The sequence below is a fragment of the Coloeus monedula genome, assembly GCF_965178545.1.
Source record: "Coloeus monedula genome assembly, chromosome: 1".
NCBI lineage: Eukaryota > Metazoa > Chordata > Aves > Passeriformes > Corvidae > Coloeus > Coloeus monedula.
Window position 1 is genome coordinate 123,979,107 of NC_138781.1, and position 20,511 is coordinate 123,999,617.

Here is a 20,511-nt window from a genome sequence, read left to right on the forward strand (position 1 = left end):
TTTTTGGTCATGTCCTTAGGTCAGAGCAAATAGGTTTTCTTACTCTTCATCTGACCTCTGAAAAAGCACAAGCATAAAATTAATGAGTGTGCTATGAGTTACCCCCCACCCCTAGTTTTTCTCAAATTTCTCCAGAAGTGTTGATTCTTCTTAATTTCCCTAATGAAATATGACCTATATAGCATCAGTTATTAAAAAAAAAAAAGCTAATGTCCAAAAAAGCCCCCTAAGAATGAATTTGAGATAATATCCTCAAATATATTCTGCTTACCCACTTTTTACAAAAACTTTGTTTGAAATGTAAGCATGTTCTACACAAATACAAAAGCCCTGCTGAGATATACAGCAAAGGACTCACTATGATTGGACATCTGCATTCCTCTCCGTTAGATTAAAGATGAATAAATACACTTCTAAAACCACAAATAGCTTAAAAGAATGTCAGAACTTTTAAGAAGGTACCAGGTTTTCTTCAGACAGTTGAAAAGGCACCAGTCATGTTTTGTTTAGTTATATTATCCTTTATTATTTTACAGTGTATTTCAAAAACTTTTACAGATGCCTTAAACTGTTCTACAAGAGCTGCAATACTGTCATAAAAGCACACCTACAGACTGAATGCACAAACAAACTGTAATACCTACTGGTATTGAACCATTAATATCCAAAAGGTGTAGTCTTTTAGCAAATAGATGTGCAGTAATGCAAATGCAAACAGATGTTAATGCAGAAAAACAAAACTCTGCATTCATGGCTATAGAACAGAGGACTTTTCAAACACATTTGGTACTGTAACATTCTAGACAGCAATATGCGTAGTATTACATACTTAAAGCAATACATGCCCTGAAAAGCCTGTATTTTCAATCTGTGCGTGTAAACCTGAATCAAAAATAAACTAGATATATTAAAAAACATGAGATATCTAGTCTGCCAACAGGATTCTGTTTCTTTTTTTTTCCCTAGAATGACAATTAACCTGGGTGGGTGAACTCTGACCTGCATTATTATTTTACATTATCGTATCCTCAGCATTTCTGTAGTATTATGACAGCCTGTGGGGTTTTTTATTTATTCCTTGTGCATAGGCACAGGAGAATAAGTTTGATGCATTAATTTTCTTTTCTGAGTCTCCAAGTGGTAAATATGATTCATATTATAGCAAATACATTACCACAAAAAAGCACTGTATAACGACGTTTATAACATGTTTCAAAGTTCTCAGCTGTATTTCTCTGGTGCAACAAAGCAGGGGCACTGCAGTTTTCAAGCACTGTGTATTGAATCCTCTCACACACAGTGAGCTCAGATATATGTTATTCTCTATCTACAGAAGTTTTGCTCTTATCACTTCTGCTCACAGGAATTACTAAGACATCTTTAAACTTATACTGTCTGTAAGTTACAGGGCAAAGCCAATCGTTTGCATATGTTTTTAAGCCAAGCTGATGTACTTTCATGGGAGTCTCATGAAAGACATTAGGAGGAAACAGTAATTGCATGTAAGAATTGTTAGGGGAAAACAAAGAGTTAAAGTCAAAATTTTTAAGTGTGGCACTGTGGCAAAAGAGGCATTCTGTCCTGCTTTATACTTCAAGTTTAAAGTTTTAGTTACCATTAAATACTTCCTAACAGTAAACACCATTTCTTAATCAAATATAGTCTACATTCCTCTATTTTCTGCGGGCAGAGCTGCAACGGGTCATCACTACATTAGACCACAGCTTCTTCTGCTGGTCTTCCCAGCTAGCCTGAACAGCAGTCAGTGGTATTTATTAGTTATACATTTGTGTGTGTGTATATATATATACACACTGATATATATATATATATATACACATATATATATATATATATGTCAGTCACACCCATCATTACAAATATGTTCTAGTTTATTTACTGTACAATGTATGTATACATATTTGTGTTTATTCAGTCCCTTTTTTCTTATCTTAAGCACTCCAATAGTTAAGGGCAGGCTGGGAAAAAAATCAATATACATAAAAAGGCTACACATTTCAAGTCTGTAGTGATTCTAGTTTAACAGCAAAAGGGGATCCTCATGTTCATGCTGTGAACACAGCTGGTAAAAACAAAGGCAAAAAAGAGGCAGACTGTATTTTTCTCTGGAGTCAAAATCTAGAATTTGAACAAAATAATGTTAGTCCAAAGGGATGTAGAAATGAAAAGGGCATTTCATTTAATGTACAACTGGAGCTATTAAGAATTTTCTTTCACAGAGGCCCTGAGACTTGAGTTGAATGGATTCTCCCTAGCATGTGTTTCACGTGAAGTCAAACTTAACTTAAAGCTCTATATGTATAGCATACACATTTGGTATATAACAGTGGACCCAGTTTTAAAAAGTGAAGCAATAAAATCTACATGAAAAATTAATGAAAGAACAATTTGATTGGAGGCCTCTGTCCTTTGACCCCTGCCCTATCAGGCCAAATGTCCAATAAAATGTAAAATGCAGCATACATTTGCTTAATCTAAAATTTTCGTGATGATTTATTGCAAATTGCACCTGGCAGTTCACCACACCAATGGAAAACTGGCCCCCTTGTTGGTTCATTCACACAGTCTTTTAACACCAAATACAAGTCACCAGTAGAAAGATCTTGATAGAAAGTTTGCTGCTGTGCTGAGCCAGCTTGCTGCACCTTCTGGGTGTGACCCAACACGAGACACTGCTTTGTCCTGTTCCTTAGTAGGGCTCTCATCTTCTGGCAAATACTCAGGTAGATCTGTGTTCTGCTCTACTTCCACTGGAGTATCTTGGAATGGAACTAGCATCTGGTAAAACACAACAGATTAAAATTATGTCAAATCTTGTAACTTAAAAGAATGAATCAAAGTTATAATAGATACATGTTCAGGGTGACAGGCATGCACATTGTGAGACTCCTCCCCATTGCCCTATAGAGCAAGAACATAAATGGACCCTACTATGCTTAGAAGATACACAAGAAAAGCTTTGGCTTAACAGGGAAGAGAAAGTATCAGATAAATACAGACTACCTTTTAGTGTAGCTGTGAAACAAAAGCACAGCAGCAACTCCAACCAAGAAAACCCACCACGTTCATTATGACCCTTTTCATATCACTACGGAGCTAATCAATTACAGCACTTTTGTCCTTCTTCTGAACAATAATTTCTGCATAACTGTTCTATGGATTCATATCCTGACATAGGATACCCTTGATTCCCCCTGTACTGGATGTGTAGCACTCATGCTTAAAAAATTTTGCCTACCATCAGATGTGATGGGCACAGAGGTGCTGATACTAAAGATACAGCTGAGCTGTAACAATTGGTATTTAGGAAGATACAGATCTTACCTCCTCACCACTTTCACTTTTCACAACTTGCTGTGCCTTCATAACTTTGGTTGATGCTATTGCCGTTGCCAGTGCCTACAAGTACACAAAAAAAAGCAAGAGCTCAGTGCAACAGAATGCAATAACATGAGGATCTGGAGGGTTACCAAGCACTTACCTCTGCTTTTAAATCTGAGCGAATTCGGACCACGCACCTTTGAACAGCCATTTGAAAGGTAAAACTAATAACACCTTTAATTTTCAACAAGGCTTCTTCACAAAGATTCCTTCGAGACTGAAAAACAAACAAAAGTCCCACAACTAAAAAACATATCATGTGAAAATGCTCACAATTAATTATTAAGGTGTTCCTGGATGTCTCCAAGCACATGGTTACAAAAGTGTGGTTGAGTAACAGAAAAACTAAGACTTACATTTTAGAGTACAAATATTAGACTCTCTTGCCACAAAAAAAAAAAAAATTGCTTACACTTAAGAAGTCAAAGAAGGATGGAATCAACTGTAAATAATTAGAGAAAAGTGCTGAAAAGCAAAGAATGTTTTTCTCCGTGTGATCAGCTAAACAGTTCCCTCTGGTAAAGTTCTGATTGACTGAAGTGCTCATTGATGAGTAGGTAGTGTTTAAGTTGCTATTTATCAGACACCTTGGCTCCATACTGACTGAATGCATCAAAGCAACTGTTGTATCTTTCAGCTGCTTTATCTGTGGCAGCTCACAGACATCATGGCACAGCATACACTTAATTCTTATTTTAAGAAGAAAATATTTGGTTGATAACCCACAGAATGTTATGTATAAAGCAAGTGACATCACCTACTGTGCTGTAACATTACATTGACCTGTAGTAGTTGCATCTGCTACATTACCTTAGAATGTTCTATTTTTTCCTTTTAATATTTGCACAAGATGATTGTAACAAAAAGAATTAAAGTATACTTCTGCTAGCTCAGAAGGGGATAAAAAGAGATGGACTGTATCAGAAATAAACTGACAGCCTTCACGTAGGTTTAAAACAATGATATACTTAGTTTTTTCCTGTAAAGTTTTAAGTAATTAGTTATTTCAAAGCATATTTACATTAGTTACCAAATAATCACTGGTGAGTATTCACTGTATGCACAACAAGCAAAATAAATTTGTTTAATCTGTGGAAGAACCAACTGAAGCAGTTAGGGGTTTTTTTTTAGCAGTGTAGCATATATATTGAAACAATTCATTTGTGTAAGTTTATGTATTGAAATTGTTAACATTTTTGCATTTTACAAAAAATAGCTTTGTCAGATAGGCTACCTTTACTATACAAAGTATATATAATTGATGCAAAGATGATAGGCTGCCTTACACAAGTGAAAGTTGAAACCTAATTCTGGACACATGAAGCAACACATTCATAGCTTCTTAGCCTAAAGAAATAAATTTATACTTGGGTGTATAGTAAGTCTGTGACAGAATTCGGCTTTTTACTCTTAAGATCCCAGATGAATCACAGACACCTCAGTTTAATTCGAAATGAGGCTTTCAGTGATCAGATAACTGGTAAATCATTTCTTAGAAGACAAAGCTTATCAAGGTCCACATAAACTCCTTAAAAAGCTGGCAGCTCAGCAGCCACCAGCTTTGCTGCACAGACATACTTTGCAAAAGACATTTGACTGGCAGGTAGCCACAAACCCCAGCAATACACAACTAAACGTCTTTCTGCATGGTACTCCTGAAGCATGGGCATAGGCAAGATTTAGGTTATTTCCTTGCACACCAAACCCTGATTACCATGCCCCTCAAAAATACTACTAAAATGTACAGACTGAGAGGCATGCCACAAACTCCTGCATTATTGCCTTGTTTTTTTACCTTTATCACCAAATTTGGTAATTAGATCTTAAAATTAAAACACCCAACACCACATTAAACAACAACCAACCTTTCCCCTCTCTTCCTAAAACAATCAGTATCTACTATTTGAGGTTTTGAAATCCACAAGCATTTGTAGGATCTGCAACCATTCCTAACAGCAGCTTCCATTTACAAATGTATATCACTGAGAACACCATGTCTAAAGATCTGTGCTTACACTCCACACCTTTTCAAACTCATATATGCAATCTAATATTCTCTGCTACTTAAGTCAGGAATAAACTATTGAATGAAACTAAATGGCTTTTGTTGCTCACAAGCTTTATCACCCTCCCAGTCCCAATTTATCACAACATTTAAAACAGCATTACAGGCATGTTTAACTTCTGGTGAGCACCTCCAGTATCACTAACATTTCTTTAATCATCTGATGAAATACAGAGCTACGTACATCAGCTCAGTCTCTGCACAGCCAGATTTTCCTTTAACAATGAGCTAGGAAAACATGCTGCTGTTATCTACCTGCAGTTTTGCTCTCTAGAGATGAATATCTAAATACTCTATGCTTTTTCACAATACCTTTACCTCAGCATTGCAGAGAGAAAACTCCACAAATATTGCTAAGTTCAATTTGTTGAAGAAAACAAAGGCACACTTTTAAGACAGAATTGGACTACAGGCAAAATATCTAAACTCACGAAGTAGAAGTGGATGAAATTTCTTGCTTGGAGATACCTGTGAACAAACACACCAACTACAAGCTTAAAAACAACAACCTATTGGACTGAATTTTAAAAATTTCACAGAGTAGAAAAGCCAATGGTGTTGACAAAGCACTGCCTTTCTAGATAGAGCAAGTGCTGGAAGGACAAAACTGTAAAAAATATTTGTATAAAGTGAGCTAGAGCAGCATGTTATTTCTAAAGGAATTAACTATGGTCTTATGAAAACACAACAGTGGGTATGCTGTTGGTAAACTGGGCCCGTGGACATGCTTACTTGGCAGAATGTAAAGCAACAAAGCAAAGGATCAGGTTTGATCATTTAAAATGGGTACAAAACTGAAAGATACAGAGTCCGGAGGGCACTTGTGGATAACGTGCTTAAACAGCCTACATGCTGTTTGGCAGCCGTAAAAAGGCAAACATGGCCCTGGGGTGTTATCTACAGGAGTATGGTAGATAAATCTGTAGAAGTATTCTGACATTACATAAAGACTCAGTGAGACCTCATTAATTCAAATGCCATTCTAGTCACTACAGTAGAAAAGATCTCACAGACAATGAAAAGATGCAGGAAAACCAACTCAAAGAACATACAGCATTTCTAAATTAAGAATAGTAAAAAAAATCCCTAGTGTCTTAAATCTCTCATAACTAAAAGGAAACTTTTTTTAGATAAACACACTTATATGATCACAAGATATCCTTAAGTGAAAAATGCTGAAGGCACATTGTTCATTCTATTCTTTCTTGAAAAAGGAAAGAAAATTAGGAGAGGTAGAAACAGAATAGTGTTTTTAGAGTAATTAAAAAACCATCAAGAAAACTGCCTTAAAACATCATCTTTAGGTATTCTAAGTAAGCTCAATTTATGCAAGATTTTACACATATTTCATGATTCAAAATACAATTCACAGAAATGGCTGACAATTGATGATGCCACACAAGTAGCTTGACTGGGTTTCTGTGGTTAAAATACACCTCAGTACAGCATGCTTTACTTACACAAACTCTGAAGGTTTCCTTACCGAATCATCAAGGCCATCTATATGCAAAACCACCGTCTTGGCACGCTTATTTGTGCTGCCGAGGAAAAACTGTGCTTTCCGCCGACGATAATTCATCTCATTCACACTGTCCATGTCTGACATGTTGGAAGACTGAAGGACATCATAGACTTCAGAAGCCAGAAGTTTAGTCTCTCCTGGTGTAGTGGTCCTTAAAGAACAAAAGGGACTAAGATTTCCAAGTATTTGTTTTCACATTAGTATTCCAAAGAGCTATTGATTACATCTTGCAACTGGAATACTCCATGTGGTACAGTAAAAACATGGCAAAAATGTTAAGTGGGGAGAGAAGAAATTGGGTAAAACTATTTTCTTTTCCCGACTCCAATTTTTATGTCGATTTGTTGATTCCATGATCATTATAGACAAGTCTGTTCTCAAACAACATGAACAGTTTATACCAGTTTGACAAGTACAAACCAAACACGGTAGTAGATGGTCAGTGCTCCAGGGTTACTTTGTGTTGAGCTTTTTTTTTTTATAATGAAACTTCTCCAATTGCCTTGTGACATGTTTTGTTTCCCACTTTCCTTGCTACACAATAAAAATAATTTCTCTGTAGAACTGGCATCTTTCCAAATGTTTTCTTCTCCAAAGTTACTGAGCATCAGCAGCACAGCAGAAACGCAAATTTTCTTAAAGAATCCAAAGGTTATTCCTGATTAAACTAAAATTTACGGCATGAATTATATGATAGCATTTTTTTAGATAGAAAAAAAAGTAGATAATAGACTCAACATATATTAAATTCTTATGATTAATTAAAACTAATTTTAATAAGGTACTAACATAAATCTGTTGTCCAAATTCAGCCCTGTTCTAATTTTGCCAGTGATTTAAAGCTTTGTGTAGAAACAAAATTATTACTGCATCAACTGGCAATTAATCTTAAAATGATGAATGACAGCTTTGATGCTTTGTTTAGCAACACTAAGCAAGTAACAAGTACCTTTAGATTTATTTTTTTTTTCCATTTGACTTCCTTAATTACCAGACATTAAACACATTTTCCATCCTACCATATGGACAAGAGAGAACACTAAAGCAAGCATGTTAGGAGTTCTCAGCTTGTGGTGGTCTCAGCTAGCCTTTTTTTTTTTTTACTTCTCCGCACCTTGTTTTGAACAGCACCCATTTGGAAAGGAAGATGTCAGTTCGTGTGATAATTCAGTAGGTTAACAACACTCAAAGGAAAAAAAAAAAAAGAGAAAAAGAAAAAAAAAAGAAAAAAGTGGTAATAAGCAAATAATCAAGACCTAAAAAGGGAAAAGCATTCCAACATATGTTCAGTTTTAAATACATGCTTATGTTCTGCTTTCCTATACTGAAAAATCACTTATGTTAATTCACAGAAACAAGTGCTGGGAAATCACAAAGATTTCAACATCATCCTTCCATAATTTATTAGATAAAGTAATAGAACTGATGATAAAGCCATGCAAGTGGATGTCTTGAGGTAGTAATAAATCAGCTTTTGCTAAAGTGACATCTTATCAAGAGACTATTAGTTTTGCCAGTTTCTTTCAATAACAACAATCCTGTCCATATAAAGTGATTTACAATAGAGAAGTTTTATTTTTTGGTAAGTTTAAATACAACTCACTAAGCAAACTATTGAAAATGTCACTATTCCACCTACAGCACCCACTATGCGGTTGGTTAACAGGTTTTGCTTGAAAACAACTGTACTACTGCATCACAGATTAAAAAAAAAGTCAGAAAGACAAATGAGAAATAAAGCATCCTTAATGTTTGCCATAATAGATATGTATATATATATATGCATATATATATACACACACCTACACAAAAGAAAGAGACTTTAAAGCTGTCACTATGTCAGCAAATATAAAATATTCAAGTGCCTAAAAGCAAAAAACCAACAGTGATTCTAAAATATGTTCTATTCTCCCAACATTACAGTTGGCACAGTTCTTGCAAAACTAATGACCTGCTATTAACTGTACTACTGAAACAACCTGTTGACTTTAAAACATAAAAGTAAATTGGGTCTTATTTGACACAGTTATTCCAAGATCTTCCTAAAACAAGTCTATACTGGTAAATTTTATGTGCATACACACATATGCACACACACTCAAACAAGATACTCAGATAATTTCCTGTATTTTTCCAAACAGAGGATTACTACTATATACCACTCAGTTACCCCTATTACCTTTAAAAAAAAAACCCAAATGCAAGACTTTAATCTTTATATAAAGAGAATCTGTAATAAGCAACTGACTGTGTAATAAAAAGCAGCAAGAAACTCAGACACTACACTACAGGGGCAAGGACAATGGCTGCCACATAGAAATATCAGATTGCAAAACAATCCCAAGTAAAGGCATAAATCAGTTTTATTCTGCAGAAACAAAATACTATACTTTCAGCAACTCAGTTAAACAAAGATGCTCAAAATTCCCAACAAAACCTTCTACAGTTTTAAGTGTACTGGTAAAATGAGTGAATGCAAGTTCTTGGCAACCCGTTACTCTTTCACTAAAGCAATTTCTGCAACAGTTGTAAAAATAATAGACCTTTGTAACTTAATATCAGACTAGATGAAAGGAAACTTTTTATGATAAGGGTGGTGAAACACTGGCACAGATCACCCATAGAAACAGTAGATGCCCTATCCCTGGAACCATTCAATGTCAAATTGGACAATACAGTCACAGATATCTCTGCTCATTGCAGGGGGTTTAGACTAGAGGACATTTGAAGGTCCCTCCCAACCCAAACTATTCTATGATTCTATGATTTTTAAGGAAAAAAAGTACCTATCTGGAAACAAGTATAATACACCCTCTTTATTGCAAAACCAAGGTGATGTTCAATGCTGAGTCTGTTTCTTTATGCCCTATATTGCTAATAAAAACAAATACAATGAAACTGCACATAAAATTAAACCACAGAACAGTGTAAGTTTTTTTAGAAAATCTACTTTAACTCACAGGCTGTGGTTTCGTTGCCTAAAATGAAAAAACTTTAGGAGAAGAGTTCTGAGGGCACTGACACCAGCCCTCCCAGCACCTGTGTGTCAGCAGTTTCAGATAACACTGCCCACAGCTGTCTGACCCAGTCTCCTGCCACCACCAGAGCCAGCACAAGGGAACTCTTGCTCTCTCTCCCACTCCAGCAGAGCACTTTAGTCACCACTGAAGGTGCAGGTACATTCTATGAAGTCACTGTGCAGCTAGAGCTTGTTTGAGAACAATCAATCACTGGAACAATCTCACCAAGGCACACGGTACAGCCCCCATTGCTGAAGGTTTTCAAGATACAGTTGGACAGGGCACGAGATAGTCTCATCTAGGCCCCCCTTCCCAGGAAAGGTTGAACCAGATGATCTTTTGAGGTCCCTTCCAACCTGGGCTGTTCTGTGATTCTATGACTAGTGTTCTGCTATCCTGCTACAGAAATGGTAGCATCTACTTAGAGCAGAGCAACAGTTGGCAGGAGTTGGTTACCATCTCTTTCAGAGGCAGTAACATCTTACATTACTTCAGCAAGATTCAGAAGATGCCTGTCAGAAACCCAACCCTTTAGTTTTCACTGTCTTCCTGAATTCCTGTCATCCTAGATTGCTGCCTGTCCTTCCATCATATTCACCCAAGGCTGGCTGTATGAGCAATATGAACACAGAATTCAAGTGACATGTGCTGTATCTGTCAGAAGAGGATACAAGAAATAGTTCTCATTTTCTACACAATTAAAAATAACTTTTTAAACATGGTCCAAGTGCTGCAGAGGTTTTATTAGCATAGCAAGACATTTTAAGTTTTAGCTAACCTTAAAGGACGTGAGAACTAATGGCTATGACTCCAAAGGTGTATGTGATGTGGGCAGAGTACGGATGCTTGGAAAGAATGTGTAAGCAGTGTACTGCATCACAGCTGTACAACTAGCATGTGACTTAAGTACACACACAGCAACATAAATGATAACAGAAGGGCATGACAACCTTCCTAGCATAGCTTCATCTGATGCAAAGGTAACAAAGACTTGGTTTCTTTCTTTAGAAGAAGCACAAAGACTGAGAAAGACTAGTATAGTGGGTTTTCCCCTTTTAGAGAAGGGTAAGACATAAATAAGTTTATAAATATATACATGGAAGGGTGAGCATGTAGAAGATAATATCACCCTTTTTTAAGATACAGTATTTTCTGCATCTTTTTTAAAATAAAGATGTGTACATACATGTACATTACATACAAACTCCAGCATCAGAGGAAACATGCAACTGTAACCCTGCTCAAAGTAGAGCAGACCCTGTGCACTAACACAAGAACTATTACATGCCTTTCCTTAGTGGCACCCATTGTGCTCTAAAGACACATTAGCCAAACATGTAACAAACACTACAACAGCATTTCATTCCCATGTTTCTCCTCAGTTTAACACCTTGACACAAGAGTTTTCCAAATAAAAGAGGGGATTTTCTTTACCCAAGCCTCAATTACATCCCAGACTCTATCAAAAGGAGATTTGTGTCATTTAATTCCAAAACTTTCACTTCTGTAGTAATTCTGCTTTTGGATGTACTTGCTCAGTTGTCCACTACCCAAGATGACAAAGTTAATTGTTCATTCATTAAATGTCAAAGCTCTGATAATCTCTGAACCCCTGGGAAGGTGATGGAACAAATCTGAAGGTGCACAGGAAGGGCAAGCATGGATTCAAAAAGAGAAAGTTGTGCCTGAGCACCCCAGGAGCCTTCTACAATGAAATGACTGTCTTCACTGGGATGGGAGAGCAAATGGGTACTGTCTGTTGACAGTATACAATCCCCACAGAGAAGGTGATAAAGGATGGACTGGCTGACCAGACTGTGATGTGGACTGAAAACTGGCTAGATGGCCAGGCCCAGAAGGTGGTGATTGAGGCCATGAAATCTAGCTGGAGGTCAGTATCTAGCAGTGTACATCAGGGGTCAACACCAGATCCCATTCTGTTCAGTATCCTCATTAAAGATCTGGGGCACAATGGACCCTTACTTAACAAGTCTGCAGATGACACAAAACAGGAAGGAGTGACAGATACATCAGACAGCTGTGCCAGAGAGACCTCAACAGGCTGGAGAAATGGGCTGACAGGCATCTCATTAAGTTTAACAAGGGCAAGTGCAAAGTCTCACACCCAGAGAGGAACAGCCCCAGGCACCAAGCAGATCAGGTGCAATCCCAGAACAACCAGCTGGAAAGCAGCTTTGCAAAGAACCTGCTGGTCACGAAGATCAGCATCAGCCATCAATGTGCCCTTGCAGCAAAGAAGACCACTGGTTATTCTGGGCTGCGTTAGCAGGAGTGCTGCCAGCAGGTAGAGGGAGGTGGTCCTGCCCCTTTCACCAGCGCTGGTGAGGCCTCGCCTGGAGTGCTGTGTCCAGGTCTGAGCTCCCCCATACATAAGACTCTGCATCCTGCAGAGTCCAGCAAAGGGTCAGGAATATGATTACAGGGCTAATGAGAGAAGAGAGAGACAGACCTGGGACTGTTGAGTCCAGAGAAGGCTCAGGGGGAGCTTATCAATGTATAAAAATACCTGAAGAGGGGGCAAAGAGGACAAAACCAGGCTGTTTTCAGTGGAGCCCAGTGCCAGGACCAGAGGCAATGGCCAGAAACTGAAAATCAGAAAACACTTTTCCACTGTGAAGGTGACCGAGCACTGGCAGAAGCTGTCCACACAGGTTGTAGAGTCTCCATCCTTGGAGACACTCAAATGCTGCCTGGACATGGTTCTGGGTAATGTGGTTTAGGTGTCTATGCCTGAGTAGACAGGAGCTGGATCAGATGACCTGCAGAGGTCCTTTCCAACCTCAATCACCCTGTGAGTCTGTGAACACATATTGAGAAGTCATTAAGTAAATTCAAACAGCAATACGCATGGAGCACATCCATTTTTACCTACTTGTGGATCTTTACTTTTTCAGGTTAAGAATATTTTAGAAGATAGACTTTAACGTAAGTAAAACAAAAATTTATTTAGTTTTCCTGCCAACTATTTTCTTTACACATTGTTTTCCAAAGAGTTCTGCATGACAGATTACATAACTCTAATGTATCTGATAATTAGAAATACTGATTTCAGAAATTTCCTGCTTTCATATTTAGATTGACAGTTCACTGCTCAGTCCTAAATTGTTTTATCTTAAGGCATCATGAACTAAAGGCAAGACTAGATGCAAAAAGGAAGGCATTGTTCTCAAAGTCATTAGAACTCGTCAGTTGGTCTTTCAGATGTTTTCACATTCATAGAATCACCCTTGAATGGCTAAGGTTGGAAGAGGACCCTGAAGACCATCTAGTTCCAACCCCCTGCCATGGGCAGCGACATCTTTAACTAGACCAGGTTGCTCAGAGCTGCATCCAGCCTGCCCTTAAACACCTTCAGGGATGGTACATCCACAGCTTCCCTAGGCAACCTGTTCCACTTTAACTTATAGCAAGATCTTATTACACACAGTCATCACAGAAAAACTATTGAGATTATTACACCTTATAATAACAATTCAGTAATTTTTAATACAAAACTTAAAAATCCAATAGTTCATTGGTTCAAACATGACATTGATTTTAGGAGAACACTGCTCCCAGTTTTCTCACTCAAAACATATAATTTCTTTATAATTCTACTTAGAGCAATAACTGTATTTGGTAAATATAGTATAAAGCCAAAGATGAGATCACACAGGCAAACTAAAGAAATATTTTCATCTCAAGTAACTTCACAACATAGATCAAAAAATCAGTGTATATAAACTCACGCAGCAGTTTACATTGTTACTCTCTTATCTGAATCCAATGTAGCTCAAGAGTACTCACTTTGTAATCTACGGACCAATCTCAGCCTTGTACTGACAGACCTTTTTTCTCCAGGGTTACCCACGAGCAAGAGAACCAGACAGACAGAGAGACCATTCCCAACTTCTAGGTTTAGAATCGGGCATCACTTACAACTCAAGGCTGACCTGTGGGGCTGTCCTGTGCAGGGCCAGAGCTGGACCCAATGGTCCTTCTGGATCACTTCCAACTCAGGATATTTTACAATTCTCAGGATACATGGAGAAGAGCTACAGCTCATTTCTCTAAACTGAGAAACCTCTGTGAAAAGAGGGCAACCTAGACTCCATGATAGAACTCATGCCCCAGAACTCTGTCAAGATCTAAGCAAGGAAAACGATACATGAGAATGGTATATTTGCAGTACATCGCTTACATAACAACACTTTCACGCAGGGAGTGTCTGCACCATATATATTTTCAGTTGGCCTGGCGCCATAAGTAAGGGGGCATGACATATAGCCTTACAAATCATGGACACAGGCTGTGGTACAGCCAAACAGAAAAGGTGGATGTGCACTGTATGGTTCATCACTGTGCTCTTGCTCACTAATACTTGGGAAAAAACACAAAGAAAAGAGCAGGTCTGTAAAAGCAAAATAAAAAAGTAGCTAACAGTAGTGAAGGAAAGATAAACTCCTAACACAAAACTAAGGAAACAGATCTTGACGTTTTAAAGTTAGCTCAGGTAAAATTTCCTGTATTGACATCTCAAGGATTTTACATAGAAATGGAAAGTAGTACCTTAAAGCACAGATCTTTAAAAAGAATCCACTACACAATTCAAGTCTAACAAATATGAAGAGTTTGAAGAAGAAAAATGTCTTCATTATCCAAGTTAAGGCTCCAATATTTGGCAAGACGTCGGCTGAATGCCATTCTAAATAACCTACTCATAAATTAAACATAAAAACAATTCTCTGACCTAACTTACAGAAGAATCCTAAATCAGTGAACATAATGAAGGACTGAATGCATAATTTTTCCTTCAAAATACTAGTTTGAGATACTTCATTTACAGAGTGATGCAAGCACCTTTCCAAAATGTTAGAGAAAACCTATCATCACATAGAAGCAGATATTTTCATTTGATCCCAATCCTCTTCATACATGTAAGTACTGTCCCTATAAGGCAGAGATAATATTTTTCCCTAGGATCCTAAGTAGTGATATTTTCAACCAACATTTTATTTCCGTAGTAAACTTCATTCACTGCAATGAACATAGTAGCCCATATGACACAAAAAGCACAAGTAAGAATTCATGTCAATCCATGGAATTCTATCATTCTATTCTACCATTGTTGGGCAAGTGCATGCATATCAGAATGTTTAAAGTATATACACGGTAGAGATTTATCATTTAGTTATGGGTACCAAATGGCTAATCAACATATACTCAGATCACTATGTATTAAGATCACTGATGTATTTGTTTCCAGGTAAACAATTTCTTTTGGAATCCATTCTTCCTATACTTAAAGACAGAAATTATCTCCAGCAACTAAAGGGAGCAGTAAGCTGCAAAGAGTTCTGCAATAGGGAGGGTGCAAAATCACTAATCCTTGATTTTGGAAGTGAGACACAGTGATTGACATGGTTTTGATGAAAACTTTGAGCATGAATGACAAGCCTAAAGAAAGAGCACGGTATTAGAGAAAAAGCAATCTGTTTCAAGACAGTTATCTGATCTAGCTGCTTTTCTGCCTGTTCTGCTCCAGTGCCAGGGCAAGATTCTTTCTTATCTCCAAGAATGCTGCTCTTTCTTGTAAGCTTTTAGTGCATCCTGTGATACAGTGGGCTCACTCACAAGCATGTGACTGCTCTCCTGACTCGTTCCAGGCAACAGGCATGTTATTTGAAAACAACTTGAAGAACAGCATTACTTCAGTGCACACCTTCTCAGAGTCCCAGTATGGTGCTATTACCATGCAACACCTCAGTTCCCTCCAGATCCAAAACACAAAAAAGACCAGACAATATTATAGAGCAGCTGACAAAATGATTACCACCTGCCTTCTGAAAAGAAAAAAGTTAAAATCCTGAAGAATACAGACTGCAGGATCCTTATGTTGGTCAGTAACAATACATTAAGCATAGTAACATTAACAAGAAAAACAATTTGTAGGTGCAGAACAGGAAAAACAAGAGAGCCTGTAGGACTGGGCAAGCCTTAAGTGACAAAAGAAGCAGCAGCACTATGGATCTCCAAACCCCAAAACCGCTTAAGCAGGTGGACCAGTGGTATCAACCATGTGCTCCAAGGCTGCTGCACCATGGAAACAAGGCAAGGTCACACAGATTTTCCTAGAATGCTCTCCAGAACTGCAAGATGCTTGCCACTTGGCAAGCCTTCCAGACTCTACTCATGCAACTAGCTGTGAAATTTGACCAGGAGACACTAAACTAAATAGCTTGCACTGAACGAGGCAACCCGATGTCTTAAAGTTTATTTTGTACTTAACAAGACATACCCCCCTGAAATTAGGAGTGAGGATTGGATTTCCCAATGTGACTTCCAGCTCAATTTACATCATATACCTAGTGATCCTGAAATTGTACAGATACCCCACGTAAATGCTGGGATGTTCTGAAGACTGTTGAAAACAAACAAAAAAGCTTAAATATTAAATGAGTTGTAAATAAGAGTAAAATCACAGTACAATCCCATTAACTGCTGTAAAATAGCGACTGTGATAAAATTTAAACATTTAGCAAATTGATTAATTACCCGTACTTAGAACACTTTCCTGACTCATTCTATTGTCCTCTGATCACAAGAAGAGAATGAACTTTCAAGAACGGGATAACAGAGTTGAACATATGCCATATGTTTAACCCAGCTATTCATCCAATTTTGTTTAACTCATGCTATTTATACACTAAATGGAAAATCAACTTTTGATCTCCCACAGCTTGGTATCTACCATATGGACATACTCTACATTAAAAAAAAAAAAAAAAAAAAAAAAAAAAGGAAAGCAGGGCCTGTTAACTCAACTAAACTCAAAAGGCTCCATAGTAGCATTTGCTAGACAAGAGTCCACCTAACAGACAAACTCCATGTTGAATTTCACAGTTGTTAATTCCAACATCTTGCCTGCTTATGAACAGTAATAATTTCATGGATGGCAGAAATCATGTTTATTATATGCTTTCAGCAAATTCCATCAGGGTTAAAAAAAAAAAAAATCTTAAGGGAAACAACTGTCTCTGGTTCTTTACAATGAAAGATATAAAATGTTGGCATTAAAAAGCCAGTTCTTGATGCTATAGTGATGCAATGATGCTATAGTGACCAGGTAGAAGTATTGGTAGTACTGAAATCAGGCTCAGCACAGAATCATTTTAGAAACATCTTGAAGGAAGCCTTATACCACTTTCTTGTGTTATCAGCGTGCTAACAGCACTAAGTATATAATATAATAATATATGATTATAGTCTATAATTACCTGGAAAATCCATTTATATCTTAAAAATCCCATCATTTATTTTAGTTTTTAAAAGGAAATTCTCTGAAATTTACTGGAGAAAGTTAAAAAAATAGAAGAAAAAAAAAAAAAAGGGTTGGAAAGCTTACAGATACAGGCTTCCCTAAACAAAGCCTGCATGAATAATAAGAATTAAACTATAGCAGCAACCTGTCCCAGAGAAAAAAAAGCAGGTTTAATCTATGTAGGCATATCTGTGTCTAAGCTTTGTATTTGATTAATTTGCTAATATAGTTAATATCAATTCAGCGGAGACTCAAAGTAGGTAACTATTGAAACATCTTGTTTTCCTACTCTTAAACTACTTAGTTATTAGCAAAGATCTATTTTTTTTTTTTTTGCAAGCTAGTATTAGCAGCTTCACTTCTAGACAAAGGGACTGCAGTCCCTATGCAAAACAGGCTGAAGCATACAACAAGGTTTTAAAAAAATGTTGTGGGAATTTGATGATGTACTGTATAAATACAGCATGTGATAACAATTTTAATTTGTTTCAAGTTATTAGATAGGACTTTCTGCTATAAAGTACCATAGAACTCCTGCCGAAAGATATTGTAGCAGGCACTGCAAAACAACAAAGTATCAAAACATATTCCTGGATAGAAATACATGTAATTGAGAATAACATGCTTTTACATTAATTGTTCCAGAATAAAATTCACTTTCTTCTGAAATAACAGCTGAATCTACAAACTACTAATGAAAGCTGTTTCATCATTAGTATCTTTACAGGCATTTCCCTTTGTAGCATTTATTGCCTGTAATACCCATGTGAAACTATGTAAGTTCTAATCACACACCAGCACCGTACCACATTTATTGATCAAGCAGCACTAAAAAAAAAAAAGAGTAATAAAAGGGTAATCCACTTATGGTTTATTAGAAAAATAATCTGCAATTTTTTGGGGATGCTTACTGTGAAGGTCAAAAACCAGGGACAAATACCACCTGTGGACAAGGTCACTGTAAACCAAGTGTAGGTATTTGACACCGGCAGGGGAAGATGAGAAATCTCACAGTGTTAAGTATGTATCAACTTCCTTTTCATAAGTAAATGACTCCAGCCTACAATACTGTCAATCCACACCTGCACTAGTATGCAATACTTCATCACACAGTTTGTTACTTTGATTTCAAAGCATCTTAAGCCTTCTTAGCTCTTAATTTTAGTACGCACCAGTAAAAGCCAGCATATTGAAGAACCTACCTCAGCACTTTTTCTTGTAAACTCAGTAGTAACCAGAGAAGGTCACTGTATTCCTGAAATGCTTTCAACACCAGCAATGACAAGGTTTATCAAGCATTAAAGGCATCCTGTGTTGCCATTACTAATGCTGACTCTTCTGCCAATCCACTTAAATCTCTACCTTTCCACATAGGTACAGAACTGCACCACAAAAAGAAAAGAAGTTGCCTTTTGGCACACCATGTCACGCAGATCTTGAGGCACTAAGTTCAGCATTATAGTATTTGTTTCCTATCCTACAGTCTGCAGTTATTTAAATACCAACTCAGATTCTATTATTTTTTAATGTATCATAACATTGTGTCTCACTCTGTAAACCACTTCATATTTTTTATAGTCAACATTTCTCAGAGTTCCCCATTTGTTTTAATATAAAGTCTGCAAAAAAATAGGAAGTAAAAACATCTTAAGCTTAAATGACATTCTAAAATATTTAACTCCCCATTTCAGCCAATTTCTAAATAAAGAAGAAACTGGCTAAGACATTGAGCACAAAAGGCTTTTAAACAGATGTGGTTTTATTAAAGTTACTTTATACTTTATCACCTTCTCTCAGTATTTCAAAGTTCTCTGCTTTTTTAATTCTGCAATACCCATCACAGTATTTCTTGCCTACAGTGAAAAGCAACTAGCTCATTTTTAACTTCCCAACTGATTTTTTCCCCATTTCAACAGAAAGCACTCAAAGCAATTATGACTGTGGCCCTCCCTCTGTCAGAAAAACATCAGAATAATGCCTGTTTACTCAGTAACAGGTACTAAAAATTCTTTTCCAGGTTTAGGAACCTATGATTTGGTAATTGTACATAAACCACCACTGCAGAACTTACGCACCTCAGCGGATAGGTAACTACTTTCATTGCTTGAAATTAGTATTATCATATTCTTAAGCCAGTAATTGTAAACCAGCCAAAGGCTATGATTTTGAAGAACTTGCAGGTACTCCTTAAATCTTACACTACATAAAAACAGTGCATTAATAACGACTTACTTTGTTACTTCACTATTCGTCAATTAGTTAACATGAAATTCTCAAAATGCCAACAAAATGAAACATTTATATCAAAGAAAAGAGGCAAAAGAAACTGTTGAAATGCAAGCACTGTCGTGTCAGAGAAAGTTTTGCATTAACTGCAAGTGCTGCACAGAAACAAATAACAAAAGTTCTACTGTTTCATGGAGTGTGTGAATGCTCTGACGTAGCACAGTAAAAGCTGGTCTATTGAACCACTATGTACTGAACTGGGACTCTGAAAAGTCAATGGAAGCACAGTACCTGGATTAAACTGAGACAGACATCAGGCAATGTAAAGCTGCACAACCAACAGTCCTGACAGAAATGCCAGACACCAAGTTGAACATTGTGAGGTAAAAGCAGTAGCTTGGAGAACAAAGAGCAAAACTAAACTGTATTTCTGACTGCAGTCAAAAATATTGTAGGAGGAATTACACACACAACAGAATGAAAAATATAATAGCACAATAGCACACAGAAAATCCAAAACCAGAGATTAACAAACACCTAAACTGTTGAGTATAGAAACAGTACTGATCATATAGAACTCACTAAGCAAGTTACATGCAAGTAGAAATAATGACTGTGTAATGTCTCTTGGACTAGAGAGGTCCTGAGATAAACAAAAACCCAAAAAAAACCCCACTAGCATCAAAAAGTCCCTGTTGTAGGGCACAGAGCAGACCTTCCATTGGGTCATGCTTTTGTATTTTTTTGCAATCAATTCTACACACACAAACAGTGAGCTTAACCTAAATTGTACCTCTCATAACAAACCTTTAGAACAGTATTTACATAACTGCTAATTTCTATTACCCAAAATATAAACTCACAGTAGTACTTCAACATGTAAATTACTAGTTACATTTGAATTGCCAATGATCCAGTCTTTGACTAGTATTACAAATGACATCCATCTTTCCAA

General features: G+C 37.0%; 1 protein-coding gene across 2 annotated transcripts in view; it reads right to left on the reverse strand.

The window, feature by feature from the left end:
• Positions 1–495: 495 nt before the first annotated feature.
• ARMC1 (armadillo repeat containing 1) overlaps positions 496–20,511 on the reverse strand; it is a 40,698-nt gene continuing 20,682 nt past the window's right edge. For both annotated transcript variants that reach the window (XM_082282349.1, XM_082282350.1), the window contains exons 4-7: positions 6,951–7,140; positions 3,503–3,619; positions 3,346–3,420; positions 496–2,799 (exon numbers count right to left, since the gene is read on the reverse strand). In XM_082282349.1, the coding sequence (XP_082138475.1) occupies positions 2,608–2,799; positions 3,346–3,420; positions 3,503–3,619; positions 6,951–7,140 (574 nt within the window). In that variant the 3' untranslated portion in view covers positions 496–2,607. The remainder of the gene's footprint in view (positions 2,800–3,345; positions 3,421–3,502; positions 3,620–6,950; positions 7,141–20,511) is intronic.